Source organism: Stegostoma tigrinum, chromosome 17, assembly GCF_030684315.1.
Source record: "Stegostoma tigrinum isolate sSteTig4 chromosome 17, sSteTig4.hap1, whole genome shotgun sequence".
NCBI classification, from domain to species: domain Eukaryota; kingdom Metazoa; phylum Chordata; class Chondrichthyes; order Orectolobiformes; family Stegostomatidae; genus Stegostoma; species Stegostoma tigrinum.
The window spans coordinates 24,188,587-24,210,642 of NC_081370.1; the positions used below are offsets into that span (position 1 = coordinate 24,188,587).

General features: G+C 38.6%; 1 protein-coding gene across 1 annotated transcript in view; it reads right to left on the reverse strand.

The window, feature by feature from the left end:
- Nucleotides 1–22,056, reverse strand: part of LOC125459494 (serine/threonine-protein kinase BRSK2-like) — an 865,025-nt gene that overhangs the window by 164,989 nt on the left and 677,980 nt on the right. The window contains 1 exon segment of the mRNA XM_059652027.1: nucleotides 5,138–5,254. Within this exon segment, the coding sequence (XP_059508010.1) occupies nucleotides 5,138–5,254 (117 nt within the window).

Here is a 22,056-nt window from a genome sequence, read left to right on the forward strand (position 1 = left end):
GCTGTCACCTTTTCCGTTGCACTGAAACAGGTGTTGGGTGTGTTCACGTACTTTCTGACTATATACATCATGGCCTAATGTCTTTATATGTGGTTTTCAGTCCATGCAAGTGTGCCATACTGCCTGTCTGACCTAAAATCTGAATTGGTTGTCAGCATAATTCTTGGTATGTTCAGGATTATATAGCATATGGTGTCCAATTGTGGAATCATACCTAAATTTTGATATTGTGTTCAGTTTTTAAAAAGTGTAGGTTGGTCAGGCATGGTTAGGATCTCACTTGTTTTGAACAGCTGAAGAGTTATGCTATATGATGTGATCTGCCAGACTTGGGTCATATCTGGCATCATAACAGCAATGAAATTCATAGAACTTATTGCTCATTTGTAAGATGGGCAGAATATCTTTTTGGCTTGATGACAACTCCCTAGAGAAGCATAAGGGCAGTAAGAGTACACTCAAGAGGGAAATCAGGAGGGCATAAAGGGAATATGAGAAAGCTTTGACAAATAGACCAAAGGAGAATTCAAAGTGTTTCTGCAAATACATAAGGACAGAAGAGTAACTTGGGAGAGAATAGGGCCCCTCAAAGATCAACAAAACCATCTATGTGTGGAACTGCATGAGATTGGTGAAGTACTAAATAAGTATTTTGCACCAGTTTTCACTGTGGAAAAGGATATAGCAGCTAGAGAACTTTGGTAAATAAATATTCATATTTTGAAAAATGGCCATATTACAGAGCAAGAGGTGCTGGAGGGTTTAAAATGCATAAAGTTAGATAAATCAACAGGACCTGATCAGATGTAACCCAGAACTTTGTGGGAAGCTAGGGAAGTGATTGCTGAACCCCTTGCTGAGATAGTTGTATGATTGATAGCCACAGGTGAGGTGCCAGAAGACTGGACAGTGGCTAACAGAGTCATAGAGCTGTACTCCTTGGAAACAGGCCCTTCAGTCCAACTTGTCCATGCCAACTATATTTGTTAAATTAATCCTGTCCCATTTGCCTGCATTTGTCCCATATCCGTCTAAACCCTACGTATTCATGTACACATCCAGATGCTTTTAAAATGTCGTAACTATACCAGCCTCCAGCACTTCCTCTGGGAGCTCATTCCATACATGCACCACCCTCTCTGTGAAAAAGTTGCCCCTTAAGTCCTTTTTAAATCTTTCTACTCTCACCTTAAACCTGTGCCATCTAGTTTTGGAATCTCCCACCCCAAGGAAAAGACCTTGTTTAATCATACTATCCATGCCCCTCACGATTTCATAAACCACAATAGGGTTAGCCCTCAGCCTATGAAACTCCATAGAAAATAGCCCCAGTCTATTCAGCCTCACTCCACAGCTCAAATCCTCTAACCCTAGCATCATCCTTTGTAAATCTTCTCTGAAACCTTTCAAGTTTCACCACATCCTTCCTATAGCAGGGAGACCAGAATTGAGAACATTCCCTCTCTCAATTAATGTGGTGCCACTATTTAAGAAAGTGGTAAGGAAAAGCAATGGAGCTATAGACTGGTGAACATGTTGTTGGAAGAGATTCTGAGGGACAAGATTTACATGCATTTAGAAAGGCAAGGACTGATTAGGGATACTCAACACATCTTTGTGTGTGAGAAATCGTGTCTCACCGACTTGTTTGAGTTTTTTTTGAAGACATGACAGAGAAGATTAATGAAGGCATAGCCCATACGGACCTCAGCAAAACATTCGACACGTTTCTACATTGTAGACTGGTTAGCAAGGCTGATCCGACATTCCCGACATTCACTTTCCTGCCCTTTCCCAGTAACCCATGATTCCGCTACTGATCAAGAATCTATCTCAGCCTTAAGTATACTCAAAGAGACTGCTCGCACACCTCTATCAACCTGCAAAGAAATTCCTCACCATCTCAGCCCTAAATTGGTGCCTCCTTATTCTGACTCTATGCTTGCTGGTTGTAAACTCTCTCAAGAGGGGAAATAGCCTCTCAGCATTCACCCTGTTAAGCCCGTTAAGAATCCTTTATTTCAATGAAATCACCCCAGTCCCAGCGTTTTTGGCCTTTGCTCATAAGACAAGCCTTCCATACTGGGGACCATCCTAGTGAACTTTCCTTGAACTGCCTCCAATGAAATTATATGTTTCCTTAAATGAGACCAAACTTCTTAGAGTATTCCAGATGTGGTCTCACCAGCAGTTGCAGTAATACTATCCTACTCTTCTATTCTAATCCCATTGACATAAGAGCCAACATTCTAATAGCCTTCCTGACTATCTACCATATCTGTGTGCTAACTTTCTGTGTTACATATCCAAGGCCCTTCAAAATCAATGTTAACGCTTTCTGCGGTTTTTCTCCATTTAAACAATGTGTTCTTTTGGTTCCCTGCCAAAATGAACAAGTCACATTTTCCCACATTGTACTCCATTTGCCAACATTTTGCCCACTTACTAAACCTATCAACATCTCTCTACAAACTGCCTATATCCCTATTATGACTCGCCTTTCCACGTACTTTAGTGTTGTCTGCAAATAATGCTATCTTCCTCCAAATCACTTACATTGTAAACAATTATTGTTCCAGCACTTACCTCTGTGGGACCCCACTGGTTATGGGTCACCAATCTGAAAAAGAATACCTTATCCCACTTACCCATGAGTCAGATCTCTATCCATGCCAATACACTACTTCCAAAATCATGGGCTCTAAACTTATGACTTAGTCTTTTGTGAGATAACTTGTTGAATGCCTCTAGAAGTCCAAATGCAACACACCTACTGGTTTCCCTCCATCTACTCTGGTTGAGACTTCCTTGAAAAACTTTAATAAATTAGCCAGACACAATTTACCTTTCAATCAAGCCATGTCGATTCTGCATGATTAGACTATGAGTTTCCAAATATTCTGCCATTACTTCTTTAATAATTGCTTCCAGTACTTTTCCAACAATAGAAGTTGGGCTAGTTGGTCTACAGTTACCTGCGTTTTGTCTCCCTCCCTTTCTAAATAGTCATTTCAGCATTTTCCAATCCTCTGGTACTTCTCTAGACAAGAACGATTTTTGGAAAATTATAACCAATGCATCTGTTATCTCTGTAGCTACCTCTTTAGGACCCTAGGATAACAACCATTAGGCCCAGGGGACTTATCTGCTTTTAGGTCCCATAGTTTGTCTAACATTACTTCTCTTGTGATAGTACTTAACACTGAAGAATACTGGTGAGAAATTAATGGGATGGTGAGGTATCTTCCACTGTCAAGACTAATGCAAAATATTTCTAACTCCTCTGACATTTCCTAGTACCCCAAAACTATCTCCCCAGATTCATTTTCTCAAGGTCTAAGTCTACTTTACTCCTCTCTTCCTTTTTATATATACAAAGAAGTTCCTATTGTCAGTTTTTATATTCCTTGCTATTGTGCCCTTAGAGTTTATTTTCTCTATTTTTCGCTCCTTATTTGCTGGATTCTGAATTTATCCAGTTTTCAAGGCTATCACTGACTTTGGCCCATTTGAATGTGTTTTCTTTCAATATAATACTCTCAACTTCCTTGGTTAGCCACAGTAGTTTTAGTCCTCTCAGAATCTTTCTTCATTACTGGGATGTATTTTTGCCAAGAGTCATGAATTACTTCCTTAAATGTCCACGAGTGCTTGCTTATTGTCATTCCTGTCAATCTATTCACCCAGATCACTTTATGGTTACTCTTCCCTAAAGGCCTCTTGCAACTGGATTGCCAATTATTCCTTTCTCATTTTACAATACCCAGAGTAAGATGATGTGTTCTCTAGTTGGTTCTCTATAGCTGCTTGCCCAAAACTGTTGATGCCACTGTTACATCATAATATACATCATCTCATTATCATTTCCATTTGCATTCTACACAGTTTTAGAACAGCAATGACAGTGCAATGCAATTAATCCGTGTCCTTGGATTAAGATAAGAAATATCAGATGTAGCCCTGCCACTAGTGACCATGGATATGTGGAAATTGGGAGAAGAGTAGAATTGCATTCTGCTGTAATGTCTCTTATGGGCTGAATGGCCTGGTGTTGTTTGCAATGTAGGTGCACAAATGAAGAACTGTCACTGGGGTGAGGTGCTAGACAGCTTCTGGCAGTGGTATAACCACACTGGGCAGCCACCAGCAAATTTGGGAAAGATGTGCAGAAAAATGCTGCTGTAAAGAAACACCAAGCAAGCAAGCAAGAAAATATTTTGCACTTCACAATCAATAATGATTAAAAAAGCTATTCGCCCTCTTGATTTTTGAGAGAAAGCTGTGTAAACCCAAGATGTTGGCAGCAGGAATTCACAATTGTGGCTGCAAGTCTAAAAACCAACTGGTGCCTGCTGGTCATCACATCTGGTGCCATGCTGGAATTTTTTTTTGGAAGGGGACTGCTTTTTGATGAGCATCATCCATGCATTCTAGTGTCACTGCACCCAAATGGAGTGCAGTAAACAAACAAGCAACGTGAACAAATTAACCATTTCTTTTTACTAAGTTAGTTTTCCTTTTACATTTTGTAACTCACAAGGTGACTGATGTTGAAGGGAATTTAAAGAAAATAAACTTGTTATTACATCTTTTGTTTGTTGACTTCACACTTCCAAGAAACTTTGATCTTGGCAGTTTGCCGATTGTTCACTGAGATGGATTAAGATGTATTCTGCACTGAAAAATTATTTCATACCTTGTTGTCATTGGACGATAATAGCCTCATATATTTTGCCAAGTTGCCATTTGTTGTTGTCAATGCTGTAAAGAGTTACTTGTCTGACACACTGTACATGAATTATTACGAACGCTGTTGTTTGAATTAAAAGGTGACAGCAAATGTTGTTTGTAACAGTTAAAAGCTACCAAAAAGATGAACATTTTCAAAATCTAAATCAAGATTAAACCAAACCTTTTGAGGTTTAACACTGTCTCAGTAAATCATTATACATTCTGCTACAAATTATAACACATAGGCAACATACAAAACAGTTTGCAAAGATTTTGTTTCCACATTTCCGCTTGCTGTTTGCATTAAAGTACATAATGCATCTGACATAAACAAATTAAACTTCTGAAGCACACAATTATTAAAACATATTTTGCTTTTTTTTACAACAGCAAAATGAGAACTTACCCACAGCTAGTTTCTAATAAGCTGTCGCCAACCTGCAGTGAAGCCATTCCAAAGTCTGCTATTCTGATGTTATTCTTTTCATCCAACAATAAATTTTCCGGCTTCAAGTCCCTGTGGCTGTAGGAAAAAGACAGGGTAAGAATTACTAGGGGTTATCTTCACAACTGTATTTAGGTGGAAAGAACCAAGATTAACTTCCAGTCTGTTTCTTTTCATTGTACTTTCAATCACTATACGATGAGTTTAGTCAGCTGAACCTATACTTGCTTTTGCATCTACATGGAAAAGCTCTCGGAGAGAAATTATTCAAAATAATAGGAAAAAAACAAATGCTGGAAATATACAACAGGTCAGGCAGCACCTTGAACAATTTATTGGTCAACTTGATGTGTCAGATCTTGCATGAGAATAGAAGGTTTACATAAAGCGCTTCACTTAAAACACAAATTCTTTGCCTTTGAGAAAGCTAGTAGGAAGAAAGGTCACGACCTGAAACATCAAACTTTCCTGCTCCTCTGATGCTGTTTGGCCTGCTGTTTTCATGCAGCTTCACACCGTGTTATTTCTTTGCCTTTGAGGTGATGTTGTCCATTTACCGAGACATAAATTCAAAATAGTGTATTTATTTTAGTGGTGTAAACACAACAATGACAAGTGTAGCAAATGGTCCAAACCATGTGTACTTGGCCCGCCATTAAATTTGCCATGAGGTTTACATTTCAGTGACCCTGACCCCCAGAGGATACAAGTGCGGGCCTTGCTTTCAAATAGAAATGAAGGTCCTGCATCCATTTCTGAAAAGTTCCAGGAGACTAATTGAAGTTTGGATTGCAGAAGCATTGACCACAGCGGTCTAACAATTGTTACCAAAGCAACCAACAGCTGAGTTATTTTTCCAACTTCTCTCAATCTAGAGGTAAGGGGAGCAGAAGTACTCTTCCTGGCTGCACATTAATACTGCAGGTTGCTGATAGCCCGAGTATCTACTTAAACATAGTCTTGAACATAGCCCTGAGCTACTTCAGAGGTACAAAGCACCTGAACCAATCAGCAGCTGTCCAAGCTGTTCTCCCTGCCCTCCAGTTTTTCCAATGTGTCTAACAGGAAAATTTAGAATGACTATCAGACTGCTTCCATCCGGCAAGTGAATCCATAATATCAATCATTTTATAGTTGCCTTCAAAATGTAAGTGCCTTCATTTTCAGTTTTATTTCAGTTTCAGAGTTTCTGCTTTCCTTTCCTTCTCTTTTCTAACTTTGTATCACTAAAATTACAATCAGTACCCAGTTCCCTAACAACGTTCTTCCTCTTTGCAGAGACTGTCCTTAGTCTTGTCCAAATCCTTATAATACATCATGACAAAATCAGGAGGAGAAAAGCAGGTTCAGCTCCTCCCCAGGTTAAATGGTTCAAAGTAAATACTGTCACATTCTGAAGGAAAGGAATCAATACCTTTGAGAATGGAGGGCGGAGAAAAATACTGAGACAAGAGGAAAGCAGCTGAAACAATTTGGGATTCAAAATAAACTTAAAGCTTGGACCTGTTTACTATTTTCACTAGTGCTATAAGAAAAGCTTTATGTGAATTAACACAATACTGCACTAGTCACCCAAAAAGCTTGCAAATTGAGATATCTATGGCACTCCCAAACTTCAACATGGTATAACTGTCAATCAAGGTATCCCTATAATCGGAAGTGGGCAGCAAAGTGCATGTAAAGCTGGCAAAATAAAGAATGGTCTTCAAGATAGAGCAAAAGTATTTATTTTTGTATTGAAATAAAAGTGTGTTTCATTTAAAATATAAACATGCAATGGTCTTCATTTTGGTAGTAACCTTGTGGTGTAGCTTGTCCTCTGTTTAGGCAGGTATCCTTCAGATGTGTTACATTAGGAATAAGAAACTGGTCTCCAAATAAGAAAAAGAAGAAAAAATATAGATGATCATATCAATTTATCTTCCAGTCCTCTCAAGACTACTTTCAGTAAATTCCACCACAAATAAACTTAAATTTAACCCACACGGGCAGTTAAATTGTTAAATATTCATTTCACGTGTGGTCAGCTTTAAAGAACTAATCATCAACGAATCTAAGCCTTCTACTTTACAATATAAAACTGCCCAAAAAGCAAAACGTAGCATCGCAAAGGCAAGAAACATCACATAGATATTATTCCAGTTCTTTAAAAATGTGTACTCAGTGGAACAGAAATTACTACTATTGACAAACATAGCCATGCCATCTCTGCAGAGACCACATGCTTACTGAACACCTCCTGCCTCAAAACTAAATGAAGATTGTTAGTGTTCACCATATGAGAGGCAGGCAGCCTAGAAACAGATGCCTCCGAATCCAGTTCCAAAGACAGCTCCAGTGGCAGCGTTTGATTTTTCATGAATAACTTGATGTTGGTACTTCTGCAGCTGTAGCACCTGCTGGCAGTATCTCAGAGTTACACTCGAGAGTCACACTGGGAAGCCTTTCACACCAACTGTTGCAACAATAAGCAACTTTTCCCTTTCAGCAGGTGCATCAATTAATAAAATATCACTTGTGTTCGTCTTTGAAGAAGCAATTTCTAGGTTGTGCGGCTATGTGAAGCAGAGCAGCTAAATTATTGGATCCTTGCTTCTTCATCCAGTTTCCTATGGCTGAAGCTAATAGCCATCCGAAGACCATCTAAAGTGAGTGATGATAAACATTTGGGGCAGCATCAGCTAGAAGATTGGTATTTCTCTGACAGTAAGCCTCTAAAGCCTACCACCACTATTTTTGTGATATGATTTAAATTTTCATCTCCAAAGGCATTTCAGATCGCAGCAGTTTTCTAAATGAATATTTTCACAATAGGCACTTGATAGAACAAATAAAGCCAGGCATTCTACTTTGTCTGACAATTCAGATTCAATTTTTGCTCGTCTTTGAATTTTTCTCTGCCCCATCTCTCTTATTGGAGGATGAATATCATCAAATGGTATTATGCAGTGCTTGTTGGATGTTATACTGACAGTATTTTCCATGTTCATCATCTTCATCGATGCTGTATTCTGATACACAGTCCTTAACATGTTTGTTTTCCTCAATGTCACTGTTGTCATATTCATTTTAGTCTTCCCACTTTAGAATTTGGCATATTAGGAATGGAATAGAGAACAGACCCAGATTTGATCTTATCACATAACAAGTAGAGAATGAGAAAATAAATTGCAAAATAAAGCAAGAAGATTTCCTAATGCACCATCAGGGAGGCAAATCTGATCCCTACTGGAAGCAAATTCAATTCAGAGACTGGTTGCAGCATGCAGTCTAATAGTGTGAAGCTTAACTAGATTATCTATGTCAACGCTCCAATTACAAGAGGAGGTCCAGAAGTTGGGAATTTTGCAGTGAATAACTCATTTCCTGACTTGTGAAAGATCCGTGGATCACCTAGAAGACGCAAAGCAAGATTGCAATGGTATACTATCCAATTGCCTGTTAGAGTACAGATTCTACAACACTCAAAAAGCAAAACAGCATTTAGCATAAAGCAGCAAGCTTGTGCAGCTGCCTATCCACCGACACTGCACAAAAACAGCAGCGTGAACCATCTCCAAAATGCAATGCAGCAACTCAGAAAGCCTGTTCTGAAAGCACCTTCCAAATCCAAAGCCCACTCCCACCAAAAAAAGAAAACAGACAGCTCATGTATGTCAACATTAGCATCTGCACATTCTCTTCCAAGTCACTCACCACCCTAACTCAGAACTATATCACCACTGTTGTTAGATCAAAATCCTGGGACTTCCCTTCTAACAGCACTGTAGGTGTATCAACAACACATGAGTTACAGTGGTTCAAGAGGTTAGCTCACCATCATCTTCTCAAGGGCAATCAGAGATGGGAAATAATCACCCATCACTTCCCTCTGCAGATGACGACAAACATGCTGTATACCTCCAGCATTCCTTTGTTTGCATTTCATGAGCATTGTCAAGGTCATTCAAATACTAATTCCAGCATGTTGCAAATGTGTCCAGCTGTGCAAAGAGGGAGTCTGATCATTATACTCAAACTGCAATGATTACTGTAAGTACATGAAATTACAGTCTATCACATGGGCTGTAATTGAAAAACTGATTGCAATCGTTGTAAGTGACTGATCACTGGATATGCAGATAAGTATTTCCTGATTCCTTTGAATTATTAATACATCACCAATAACATTTTGCAGAATACTGACTGAGGAACAGAGAAGTAAAATATTTAGTAGATAAGACTAGAGGACTTAACGTCACAAAGACAAATAGTTAGGAAGCCATGTGAGCCAGAATCATAGACCAGCAAATACTGGTAAAATCAAGTACAACAGTATAAGTGAATCAGAAACAAACAGGAATACAGACTCTGAAACATTCATGTTTGGTTTTTAACTAAATATTAATTCATGCAAGTCCACATTTAAGTACCTGCAGTTATTCTATTTTTACATATTTAAACATACAGTTCTTCGAATCAGCAGCAGCAAAATTTTAGCGCACTTTAAAAAACATGTAATTAAATACCAAATATTTGCCTGTTTATGCATGTAACCCGTATGTAATGCTCTTCTTTCACAAGTATGAAATAACGTACATGGAGGAACTGGAAATCACTACTTAATTATAAATTAGGGAACCGGGCTATTCAATTACTGTACAACAACGTTCTAAATCCACAGTTGCAATGCAAATTAAAAGGTCAGTCTCAGGACAGTTAGTTAGGATTGAGGTGAGAAATAACTTTTTTTCCATTTAGAGCCATGTGAATCTTTGGAATTTTCTGTTCCTGAAATCTGTGGCTGTTAAATCAAGAGTCCTCCCTCAGAATTCTATTTTCTTGAATATGATCGCCTGTCTTAATTTTAAACTCCAATAACCTAATCTGCTCCACCATTCCTCTCAGGAGGAACCCTTTATTCTCAGGCATTCGCAGAGTGAACGTTCTCTGAATTGCCTCCCATGCGAGTATATCGCTTCAGGGAGCCAAAAACTGTACACTGTATACCAAACGTGGTCTCACCGAAGCCTTTGACGGCTGGAACAAGGCCTGTTATACTCCATTCCATTTGCCTAAATATTTGCTGTACCTGCATGCTATCCTTTTGTGATTCACATATAAAAATATTGGATTTCCTCAGTACTGCAGTCCCTCTCCATTTAATTAATACTCCACTTTCCTGTTTTTCCTGCCAAAGTGGGCAAACTCATATTTTCTCACATTGTACTCCATCTACCAGTCTTTTTTTTGGCCACTCAGTTATCCTTTATATAACCCTTTGCAGATTCTGTGTGGCCCTATCACACCAGGCTAAAATACAGTTTGAAGGCAATGAGCTAATTCAACCCCAAAGGGGATTGGTGCAATAATAAAGAAAGGCTACTTTACTTGTCAAAAAATGAACAAAATAGGAACTAAAGGTAAAATAAATGTTTTTCTCACCATAATAAATCCACTTCAGGTCAACGCTCAAAGGATAGGCAACAAGGTGGTATTTAGGCTATGATCAGATCATCCATGACCTTATAGAATGGTTTGAGGGGCCAAAAGATCTACATCTGCTCCTATTTGATTGTTTATATATTCAAACACAGCTATTTTCCTTTAAAATTGATTAATTCCACACCAAACTAGCTATTGAAATCACAGCTAGAATGATTATATAAACTTACATATTTTCTCCCAGTTTATATCATGGATGCTTGCACGATAGGAATCTTTTGACATTCAGTTCGTGCATGTAATTTATTAGTATTCACTATTGTTATTCTTGAAACCTAAAATCACTGTATTTCAGTACTTGATATCAAATAGTTTCTTGGCAATGAACATGCTGAGCATTTAGACAGCAGCACAACTGATCAAATCTTATAAGATGCACAAAGAGTGAAAAACCAGATAATATCGTGTGCAATCAAACTCTATTAATGCTGAGATCAGAAGGTACGAATACATCAAGGGCAGGGATTGCATTGATGGATAGTAGCAGCAACAAAGAAATGAATACTAAATTCATAAAATAGATAAATATATCTAGCATGCTTTTATAAAGTTTTCAGGCTCATTTGTCGATCTAAAGTCAGTTCTGCTCTAGTTCCTTCTGTGATGTGAGGTGTGATTTATAGAAAGTTGAACATCAGTTATTTTGTATTTTTGAATTCTGAACTAGGGGCATGAGTTTTCCATGTCTTCAGAGGTTTCGTTAGTATTTCTGTGTTGATGGTGATTTCTTTTAAAATATAATATTAGGGAGCTACTTCCTGGACAACAATCGGATTTTGCTTACGTAGGGAGAATTTACAAGTACATTAAGCTTTCAAATGGAAGATTTCTGCATTTTATTTGCAGGGGTGGGGTTGGGTAAAAATTTGAAGAAAAGTTTTTGGTTTCAGTTGGGCAGCTTTGCAGAAGTGTTGGCAAACATTTTTTTTTAAATAATCAAGATGGTTAAAGCTTCAATCTAATATTGGGCTTTAATTTATTGGCTTGTGAAGTCACCTGAAGTCATTTGAACTCTTACAGTGCATCATAAGCTGCCCTCGTGATCACTAAGCTAACTGTTTATTTAAAAACTCAACATTAGATAATAAACATATGCAGTAATTGTTAATTCACTGTTCATCATTCGCTTTGACTCACCTACTTTAAGTGGAAGAAACTTACTACTTAAATAAAAGTTTGAACCTAATAAGAGTGAAATCTTCAAAAGAAAATAATCTGTCATAAATTATGAAATTGTGAGCTTCATGGGTGGCATGGTGGCACAGTGGCTAGCGCTGCTGCCTCACAGCACCAGGGACCTGGGTTCAATTCCAGCCTCGGGCGACTGTCTGTGTGGAGTCGGCACATTCTCCCCGTGACTGCGTGGGTTTCCTCCGGGTGCTCTGGTTTCCTTCCACAGTCCAAAGATGTGCAGGTTAGATGGATTGGCCATGCTAAATTGCCCGGAGTGTTCAGGGAGATTTAGATTAGGTGGGTTATAGGGGTGTGGGTCAGATGGGATGCTCTGGAGGTTCGGTGTAGACTTGTTGAGCCGAAGGGCCTGTTTCCACACTGTCGGGGTTCTATATCTATATCTTTACGTACATTAAGCTCAACATATGTCATTTGTTGTGGGTTAATTACGAAAGGGCTACGTACAAACTGCCCTCTCCAGTTCAAGTGTTCAAATTTGTCATGTTGCAATTGTACTTGCTGACTTAAATCTAAATAACACCAACTCTTCAGAAGTAAGGTGGTTTCAGCAGCAAAATGAATTTGCTACATTTATATTGGCACATATTTTCGTCATTCTGACATTAGTGGCCTTTGACTCCCCCCGATATTTCTATTGATAAATCAGGATTGCAAGTGCCAAAACAAATAAAGTGAATATACAGTCCAGTACAAATAGCAGAGCATTGATGAATTCTAGATTGGAATTGGTGGAATGTAAATTAGACAGGTCCCATATTCTGCAAATCATCTGCTCAACCATAATCAGCCAGGCACTGAAAATAAATATTTGTCACATGACTTTCCAATCCCGATTAATCAGTAGAAATGTAGGGAGGAGTGAAAGGCGACTAACATCTGATTAAACAAAATAAGTACTAATACAAATACAGTAAATATACAGTCTGGTATATATGTAAGACACAGCATCCACAAGTTATAAATTGAAAATAGTGGAATATAAATTATACAGATCCTATATATGCAAATGATCTGTGCCACCACATTAGCATGCAGTAAAAATCACTTCAGTAAGAACATAACAAATAAAAGGAGTAGATCACCTAAATTGTCATGCCTGCTTTGCTGTTCAAGAATATCATTGTTGATCTAATCTTGGTCTCAAATCCACCATCCTGACTGTTTCCAAATTTCTTGATTCTTCTATAGTTGAAAATCTCTGCCCATCTCAGTCCTGAATATAAGAATCCCAACAGTTTAATATCCTTGTAAGAGAAAAAAAAATTCCTCCTTAACTCTGTCTTAAATGGATGATGATTCTGATATTATATTCCAAAATACTAGATTCCTATGAGGGGAATCTCAGCATCTATAATGATATAATAATATCTACAATCTAATAATCTATCCTGTACATCCCCTTCAAATTTATACGAATTCCAATAATGTCACCTCATATTCTTCTAAAATGGGTGCGGGGCCAATCTGCTTAACTTTCCCTCATATATCAAACCTTTTACCCCAGGAATCAACTTGTGAACACTCCGTACACTGCCTCCAATGGAAGCATATGCTCTTCTTAAGATTGTATCCTAAGCACAGGTTCACAAATGTCCTTCAAATTTACAGCTAGGCCATTATATCTCATTCCCCTTGCAATAAAGGCCTGCATTCTACTTCTTTTCCTCATTACTTACTGCACCCCACAAATAAAAAAACCTGTTTGATCACCATAGTGTGGATGGCTTAGTAGTTTAAATGTTTTGAACCAGCGGATGTTGTACTTTTGAATCTGAAGGTAGCAACAATAACAACTTGCATTCATTTAGTGTTTCCACATAGATAGTGTACTGGGTATTTCACAGAAATGTATTCAGGCAAATACTGGAACTGAGCCAAAGGAAAATATTGTCAAACATGACAGAAACGTTGGTTACAACAGTGGCCTTTCGAGGAGAACCTTACACATGGATAGGTGAAGGGGTTTACGAGAGTAGATTCCGGACAACTGAAGTCAAAGGGTGAATGGGATACACATTTATCTACTTGTTCATTCAAACATACACCAAGGTAAAACAGGCTATTCTATAGTGTATCGCAGGTAAACTTATAAATAGATATGTTCATTGAAAAGGATGCACAATCGTTGCTTTCATATAGGCATGTGGTCTCCATTTAGTTTTGCATAATGTATGCCAAAATTCTATATTAACAGTTTTTGCACATGTTTGTATTAAAAGAGATATTCCTTGTTGAAACATTGCAGTTCCTTTGATATGTAACACATGTCTGAAAGAACAAACTTGAAGGCAAACTTTGAGTCACTGATGAGCCGAATATTTCAGCAGAGGTGAGTGACTGAGTCAGTGTTTATGTAGTTTTGTAGTCTAAGAATTAGCCAAAGACTATAGGAGAGACTGGTCAAAAATTAAGAATAGACGTCTCTGAATGAACATGCAATATATTCTTCCATTAATTTACAGGTTCATGACTCGATCACATTTCTTTACAGAATGACATTAAACGATATTACCTTCTGATTTGGTGAACCAATGCACTTTAGTGCCGAGTTTGGAAAGACATTACCATTATTTTTGCTGGACAAAAACTGTTATCAGCAATTTTGCACTTGTACTTACCTAACATATATGTCTATCCCAACTCTGAATTCAGTAGAATTTGCTTCTGTGAGAATTAAAATTTACGAATAAATTCAGTAGTATTTTGGATGCTGTAAACCTTGTTATTTGTGGGGTCAGGCATCCACCTACTGACCAGTCAAGAGATTTAAAAAAACTACATAAATTTGAATGTGGCTACATGATTTTTACAGAGGAAAATCTCAAAAAATGCACTGCAACTCCACTGAACAGCATGAAATGTTATCTAAAGACTGCAATAACATAGTGCCTTTCCTGATCATCAAATGACCTCAAAAGCACTTTACAGCCAATAAAGTACTTTTGAAATGTAGACACTGATACAATTTAGAAAAAGTGGCAGCCAAATTGTACACATCACATACCCACAAACAACAACATAATGACCAGGTAATTTATTTTTGGTCATGTTTGTTGAGGATTGAGTATTTACCAGGTCATAAAGGATAATTCACCTGTTCATCATCTTAATGGTATTACAGGCCCTGTTTCCACATCTACACAAGGCGGCAGAAAAAGCACCAATTTTAGACCTGCAGTGGAATGTCAGCATTAGATTTGGAGGCTTGAAGTAAATTCAAATCCTGGTGCCTGAAAGTTGAGAGAACTATCAACTGAGCCCTGGCTGACAGGTTAGGAAATAAATAATAATTTAGAATCTAAAATTATGACACTTTCATGATATTTTTGTTTCTAAATATTCTGTGCACAATGGAAAACTTGAATGCCTGGCTTATTTACACTAATATCTAACAGTTAACATGTCCAAGGACTGTACCAAAGGTTTGGCTCAATGGTAGATGTCTTAAATCAAGTCAGATACGTGGTCAAGCCCCACATTAGTGACATGGCCAGAGGCCAGGCTAATACTTTGCAATAATACTGAAGAACACCATGTGAGGTGCTGCATTTTGGAAGAAACATTAAATCAGTAAGGTGTCTGCCCAATATGGTGGATTTACATCCTACAGTATTCTAAAAGCAGAAATACCTGTCTCTCAACCACCATAACTAATACATATTTATCTAGTCGTTAATTTCATTGCTGCTTTGAGGGTATTGCTGTGTACAAATCAACTTCCTTCCTGTGTTGATTTATTTAATGTTGAAAACCTGGGAGAGCTTCAATATGGAGACTGCTTGAGTACTTGTCATCAGATACACGTTGATGTCTTTCCCTGCTCCCTAAATTAAATGGTCACTCTGCCTTGGAAACCGTGAAGCATGGTGACTATGCAAGAGGAAAGCACTACTTTTTTTAAAAATTCAAGCAGTGTCCAAAAATAATCAAACTCACCAGAAACCAACTATCAAGATGCATTACCATGACCTTTTGCTGAAATCATGGCACTGATAATTTAAAAATGAATTTAAAAATGCAATCTGAATCTCAAAAATTCATTCTGGAAGAGGTTAGGCTGCTGTAGTAGAGGTTAATATGGTCATTTCACAGTCCCTTCAGGAAATGTTATATACGACTCATTGCTGTTGCAGGACTCCTACATTTTCTTGTTGCAATTATTACTTCTCCATCAGGCCTAGTTCCAGTATTTCCTTTAACAAATTGGCCAGTAGCTTCTGGGTTCTTAAATTTTATGCAGGGATGATTTTAACCTGTTCTCAAGGCAAAATCGAGGATCGCCTCATATTTCTCTGCACTAAATTACATTCAAGACGGATCTAACCTATTGGTTTATAGCCTTCTGAAATACACTTCTTCAATACCTATCTCCCACCTACTGATATCATTTCATGCCATAACTTTTTGGAGCTTCCATATTTGATAGTCCTCTAGCTTTCCTTGCTGACTTTCCACTCATTGTAAACTTCACCTTGTCTCAAACTATGTTGTGTTGTATATCGAAACTTAGTTATGGTTCGGAGGATTTGGTCACCGGACCCAAGACATTAACTCTGCCTTTTCCTTTTCAGGAGATGCCTGACCAGATGAGCTTTACCAGCAACTTTGTTCTTGTTCCGAAACCTAGTTACTAACTGATGCTTTTAATTTAAAATCCTTGTTGGCATCTTGAATTCAATTCATGGCCTTATCAATTCTACCTACATTTTTTTTCCCAACTCTTTGTTCCACCAACATTCTGAACTCCACATTGTATTAAGTTTTGTCTTGCTGTGCATTTCCCTTTCCCCTATTAGCAGCAGCACCTCTTTCAAGTGTCTAAATTTGAAATCATCGGATATTTCCTCGTAAGCCTCATGCCGCTACTTCACCAATGTGGCCTAAGATTCTCTTCTCTCAAATTTTTTTCTTTTCTAAATCTTCTTAAAAGTCATCTCTTTGAAGAAGCTTTTATTCTTCTGCCTAAGCTGCATCCTTTTTCCAACACTTACCTAAGAAATAGTTTGGGATTATTTTGTCACATTAATGGCACTGGATATAGGCATGCTATTGTTATTAAAGTCCCTGATAGAGATATGTACACACTTTATTTCTATATCATTTACAAACTTGATATCATGGCCTGGATATCCAAATCCTTATCATTCTCGTATATTAAGAATACCAATTGCCATAATGTTGACTATTATGGAACACTACATTCACTTCCATCTGCTCTTAAAAGTATTATGAAATAGATATTATTTCTTTGGAGACAGTTCGGGTGGGCTTATTAGGATGATTGCCCGGTATGGAGGGGTTGTCTAATAATTAAAGGTGAAACAGGTTGGGACTCTACTAATTGGAATTTAGAAGAATGAGAGGCGATCTCAATGAAATATATCGGATTGCTAAGGGTCATGACAGTGTAAATGATGAGAGGATTCATGGAAGAGTCTGGGGCCATAGAGAGCGTAGTCCCAGAATAAAGGGGTCTCAATTTTAGACAAAGATGAGGAGGATTTTGTTTTTCCTCTTAGAGCATTGAATATCCTTGGAATTCCTTGCTACAAAAGGACTGTGGGGGTAGAGCCCTTGAGTATATTTTAGGCTGAGATAGAACAAGCCTGACAATCAAGGATTATGACCAAAGTACAGAAAAGTGGCTGATAGGAATGTTGGATCAGCCATGATGCCATTGAATGTGTTGCTGCCTTGAGGGTTCAATGGTCTACTCTCGTTCCATCTTCTTATGGTCTCATGGTCTGGAACTGCTTTTTTTTGTATTTTAGTCAACTTATTTTCTACACAGACACACTGCCTTTAATATCATATACTTCATTTTTTAAATCAACAGGCTTTCTATCTGACTCTTTATCAAATGCAAATGAAAATCTATATATATATCAACTGTATTTCCTGATTTCTTCAAATATTTTGAATATGTTTGTCATATGAATCATATGAATATTGTCATAATTTTTGTTCCTTTCTCAAACTTCTTTAACATCAGTGCTGGCTTTAACCTGTATTATTAAGTGAAATTAAAACAGAAGAGATGAACGTGTCTTGTTTTGGTGTTCCAGAAGCTCCCTCTCCAAGTGTTTAGGGAAGCTCGGGACTCCTTTCTCGGTATGTTGTGACTCTGGAAGCTCAAAATACTGCTGGATCCTAGAATTACCCTGACTGTTGAACAATGTTACTGGCAATAATAATTTGCACAACACCTTTGTCTGAATAAACCTTTGATTTATCCTGAACACTAGAATGGGAAAATCTGATAGTACATTACAATAACTTAAATCACAATATTTACCGAACTATGTGCAGAAGGATTTTAATTTTCTCAAAACAGTTTGAAAACCAAAACCATCATTTGATACAGAGAATGACTCAGCACATGATTAAAGTGGTTCAAAACATTCAACATTTAATCTCAATTCATTTTGAGGAAGTGAAGCTTCCACTTCAAGCTGTCATTTAAAGAGTGGCTAAAAATCTCAAACTACTTTCAAATTTTTGATTTTTCTCAATGACAGCTTGTCTAACACATGGTGTTTTCAACATACTTCCTCATTTACGCCTTAGTTGCTTTCTAATATTTTCTCTCTACAGGTATCATCCATTGTCTTGTTAACTCAGCCAAGTGGCCATTCTTCACAGCAGCATGGCCTTGTTAGCAGGGTCCAAGCTAAGTTAATAAACACGATAGTGGGAGGTAAATTTACTCCCTAAATGGCACTTGCATCCTACAAAAATGTAAAGATGGAGGGTGGAAATATCCGAGTAAGGTACTGATCTGGATATGAAGAATTGAAAGCCCAGATGCAGGGACTAGGAAAACAGCATGTAGGTAATTTGGAACAGCAGCTTGTGAAAAGTCAATCCTTCCAGCACAAACTGTACATTGACAATGATGTTGCTCGATCTGTCTAATGACAGGCTCTCTTCCTTCTACTCTTCTAGAAAAAGAAGCTACGATTGGAGTAGTCGCATGGGCAGAAGGAAGAATCTTTCATTGGAAGAAGTGGAGCAATTATTTTAGGCAATGATCTATTTGACTCCAACACTTTACACCCACCAGGACTGCAACAACCAGGTTATGCAGAGCTTTAGGCACCTTCAGGGAGTGGGACAAGGTCGAGAAACCAGAACAGATAAGAAAATGAAGATGAAACAAACGGATAGCCAAAAATGAGGCCCAAGGGACCTGTCTGTATTGTGTCCAGGGACTGCAGTCAGTGCGGAGAAGAGTCATTACATTTCAATGCGTGTGAACGTGGATGGGGACTTGGGAAACAATGAGAAACTAGAAGAGAACCCTGCGGATTTGTCTGGTTGCTTACCAGATCACTTCAACTGCTTATGAATGGCTGATTCCTTTTTCCTTTCATCAAATAGTTGGAAATTTAGATGAATATGGTATTTGCCTATTATCATGAATTGTCTTAGACAACAAACAAATAACTTCCAATGCTTGGGTAGGCAACCTTAGCTCGTGGGTTGTAACACCTTTCATTGAAGCATGATGGACTTCCTTTTCCAACATAAGCAAGCTGTATTATTAGTTCTGCATGGACTTCATCCTGTATTAGAGCTACTAATTGCATGGAAAGCTGAAATGTTAAAATCCTGAGGTCATCAGTAATTTTATACAAACTCATTGGTATGTATTCTTCATGCAATAAAAGGTAAGCAAAGGAGAAAATTATGTTAGCTTTAGGTATTTGCTTCTGTTATAATGAAAACTTTCATTTCGATCAAAATTGCTATCACAGTTTTTGTGTGTTTTTTTCCCCCTCAAATTTGCTTCTCTTTGTATTGCTATTGCCTAAACTGCTCAGCAACGTTCACTCTGGGTTCTGCCAGGGCCACTCAGCTCCTGATCTCATTACAGTCTTGGTTCAAACATGGACCAAAGAGCTGAATTCCAGAGGTGAGGTGGGAGTGACAGCCCTTGATACCAAGGCTGCATTCAACCGAGTGTGGCATCAAAGAGCCCTGGCAAAACTGGAATCAATGGGTATCAGGGGGCAAGTGCTCCAGTGGTTGGAGTCATATCTGACACATAGGCCGTGGGAGGTCAATTATCTCAGCTCCAGGACATCTCTGCAGTAGTTCCTCAGGGTTGTGTCCTAGGCCTAATCATCTTCATCTGCTTCATCAGCTTCATCAATGACCTTCCCTCCATCATAAGGTCAGAAGTGGGATCGTTCGTCGATGATTACACAATGTTCAGCACCATTCGTGACCCCTCAGATATTGAAGCAGTCCATGTTCACATGTAACAAGATCTGGACAATATCCCGACTTGGGCTGACGAGTGGCAAGTGACATTCGCGCCACACAAATGCCAGGCTATGACCATCACCAATAAGAGACTGCCCCTTGACATTCAATGGTGTTACCATCACTGAATCCCCCACTATCAACATCCTGGGGGTTACCATTGACCAGAAACTCAACTAGACTCACCACATAAACACAGTGACCATAAGAGCAGGCCAGAAGCTAGGAATACTGTGGCAAGTAACTCACCACCTGACTCCTCAAAGCCTGCCCACCATCTACAAGGCACGAGTCATGAGTGTGATGGAATTCTCCCCACTCGCCTGGATGAGAGCAGCCCCAACAACACTCAAGAAGCTCGACACCATCCAAGACAAAGCAGACCAAGAGATTGGCCCTACATCTGCAAGTATTCAGTCTCTCTACCACCGAAGCTCGGTCATCTACAAGATGCACAGCAGAAATCCACCAAAGATCCTCAGTCAGCACATTCCAAACCCTCGGCCACTTCCATCTAGAGGGGCAAGGGCAGCAGATATATGGGACCGCCACCTGCATGTTCCCCTCCAAGTCACTCACTGTCCTGACTTGGAAATATATCGCCGTTCCTTCACTATCGCTGGGTGAAAATTCAGGAATTCCCTCCCTAATAGCATTGTGGGTCAACCTACAGCAGGAGGACTGTAGCAGTTCAAACAGGCAGCTCAACACCACGTTCTCAAGGGCAACTAGGGATGAGCAAGAAATGCTCGCCAGCCAGCAACACCCACATCCCACAAAAAAATTTTTAAGAAGTCTGTGTATTACCAAATTACAACATTACTTAGCATAATAACTTTAAAATCAAACATTAATATTGTTTTTACATGATATCCTTTGTCTTCAGATTGGATGAGATGTTGTTGGTTACTTGTATCTTAAAAGGATCCTGTGGCAAAATCAACACAAATGCAGAAAGTTGAACAATATAACAATGCCGCTTAATAAAGGATTTGATGAGAATGAATGAAGGACCCCCTGGAAATCAAAATGTAGACTCTAGAAACTGAGAAGTTAACACGCAACAAAATCTTCCATGGTGCCTTGGACAAAAGAGATGTTTTGTTTCCTGAAAACTACAGATGCTGGAAATCAGAACCAAAAGCAGAAGTTTCTGGAGAAACTCAGCAAGTCTGACAGCATCTGTGGAGAGAAAGCAGAGATGATGTTTCAGGTCCAGTGAGCTATTTTTCAGAACAGTCTGAGTCACTGGACCTGAAACATCAACTCTGCTTTCTCTCCACAGATGCTGTCAGACTTGCTGAGTTTCTCCAGAAATTTCTGCTTTTGGTTCTGATTTCCAGCATCTGTAGTTTTCCAGAAACAAAACATCTCTTTTGTCCAAAGCTCCATTGAAGATTTTCTTGCGCATTAATTTCTCAGTTTCCAGAGTCTACATTTTGATTTCCAGGGGCTCCTTTATGCATTCTCATCAAATCCTTTATTAAGCGGCATTGTTATATTGTTCAACTTTCTGCATTTGTGTTAATTTTGCCAGAAATTTCTATTTATATTTTGATCCATGTTGGGCAGTATGTGCCTCCACTATCGCTAACCATAACTCCAAGTCAAAACATTCATGTGAAAGTGCATACTGCCCGGGAAGGTGGTGGTGATGCTGGGATTCCTCAAGAGTGCTGTACTTGGTTCCTGTTCTGGCTGAGGTGGATTCAGGATCTGCCACGTCACTAAAATATAAGACAATGGCAGTATGCAATGGCAGGTGTTTTGACTATGGAGGGCATCACAAGTGACATTCTTTAAATCTGATTCGACTTTCCAACACATTGTCTTGCAAGTGTTAATAGGTAATGATTAAGACATGGGACAGAGCCCTAAGGATGCTGAGGCTAATTGTAACACTTACAATGATATCAATAACTCAGCATATGTAC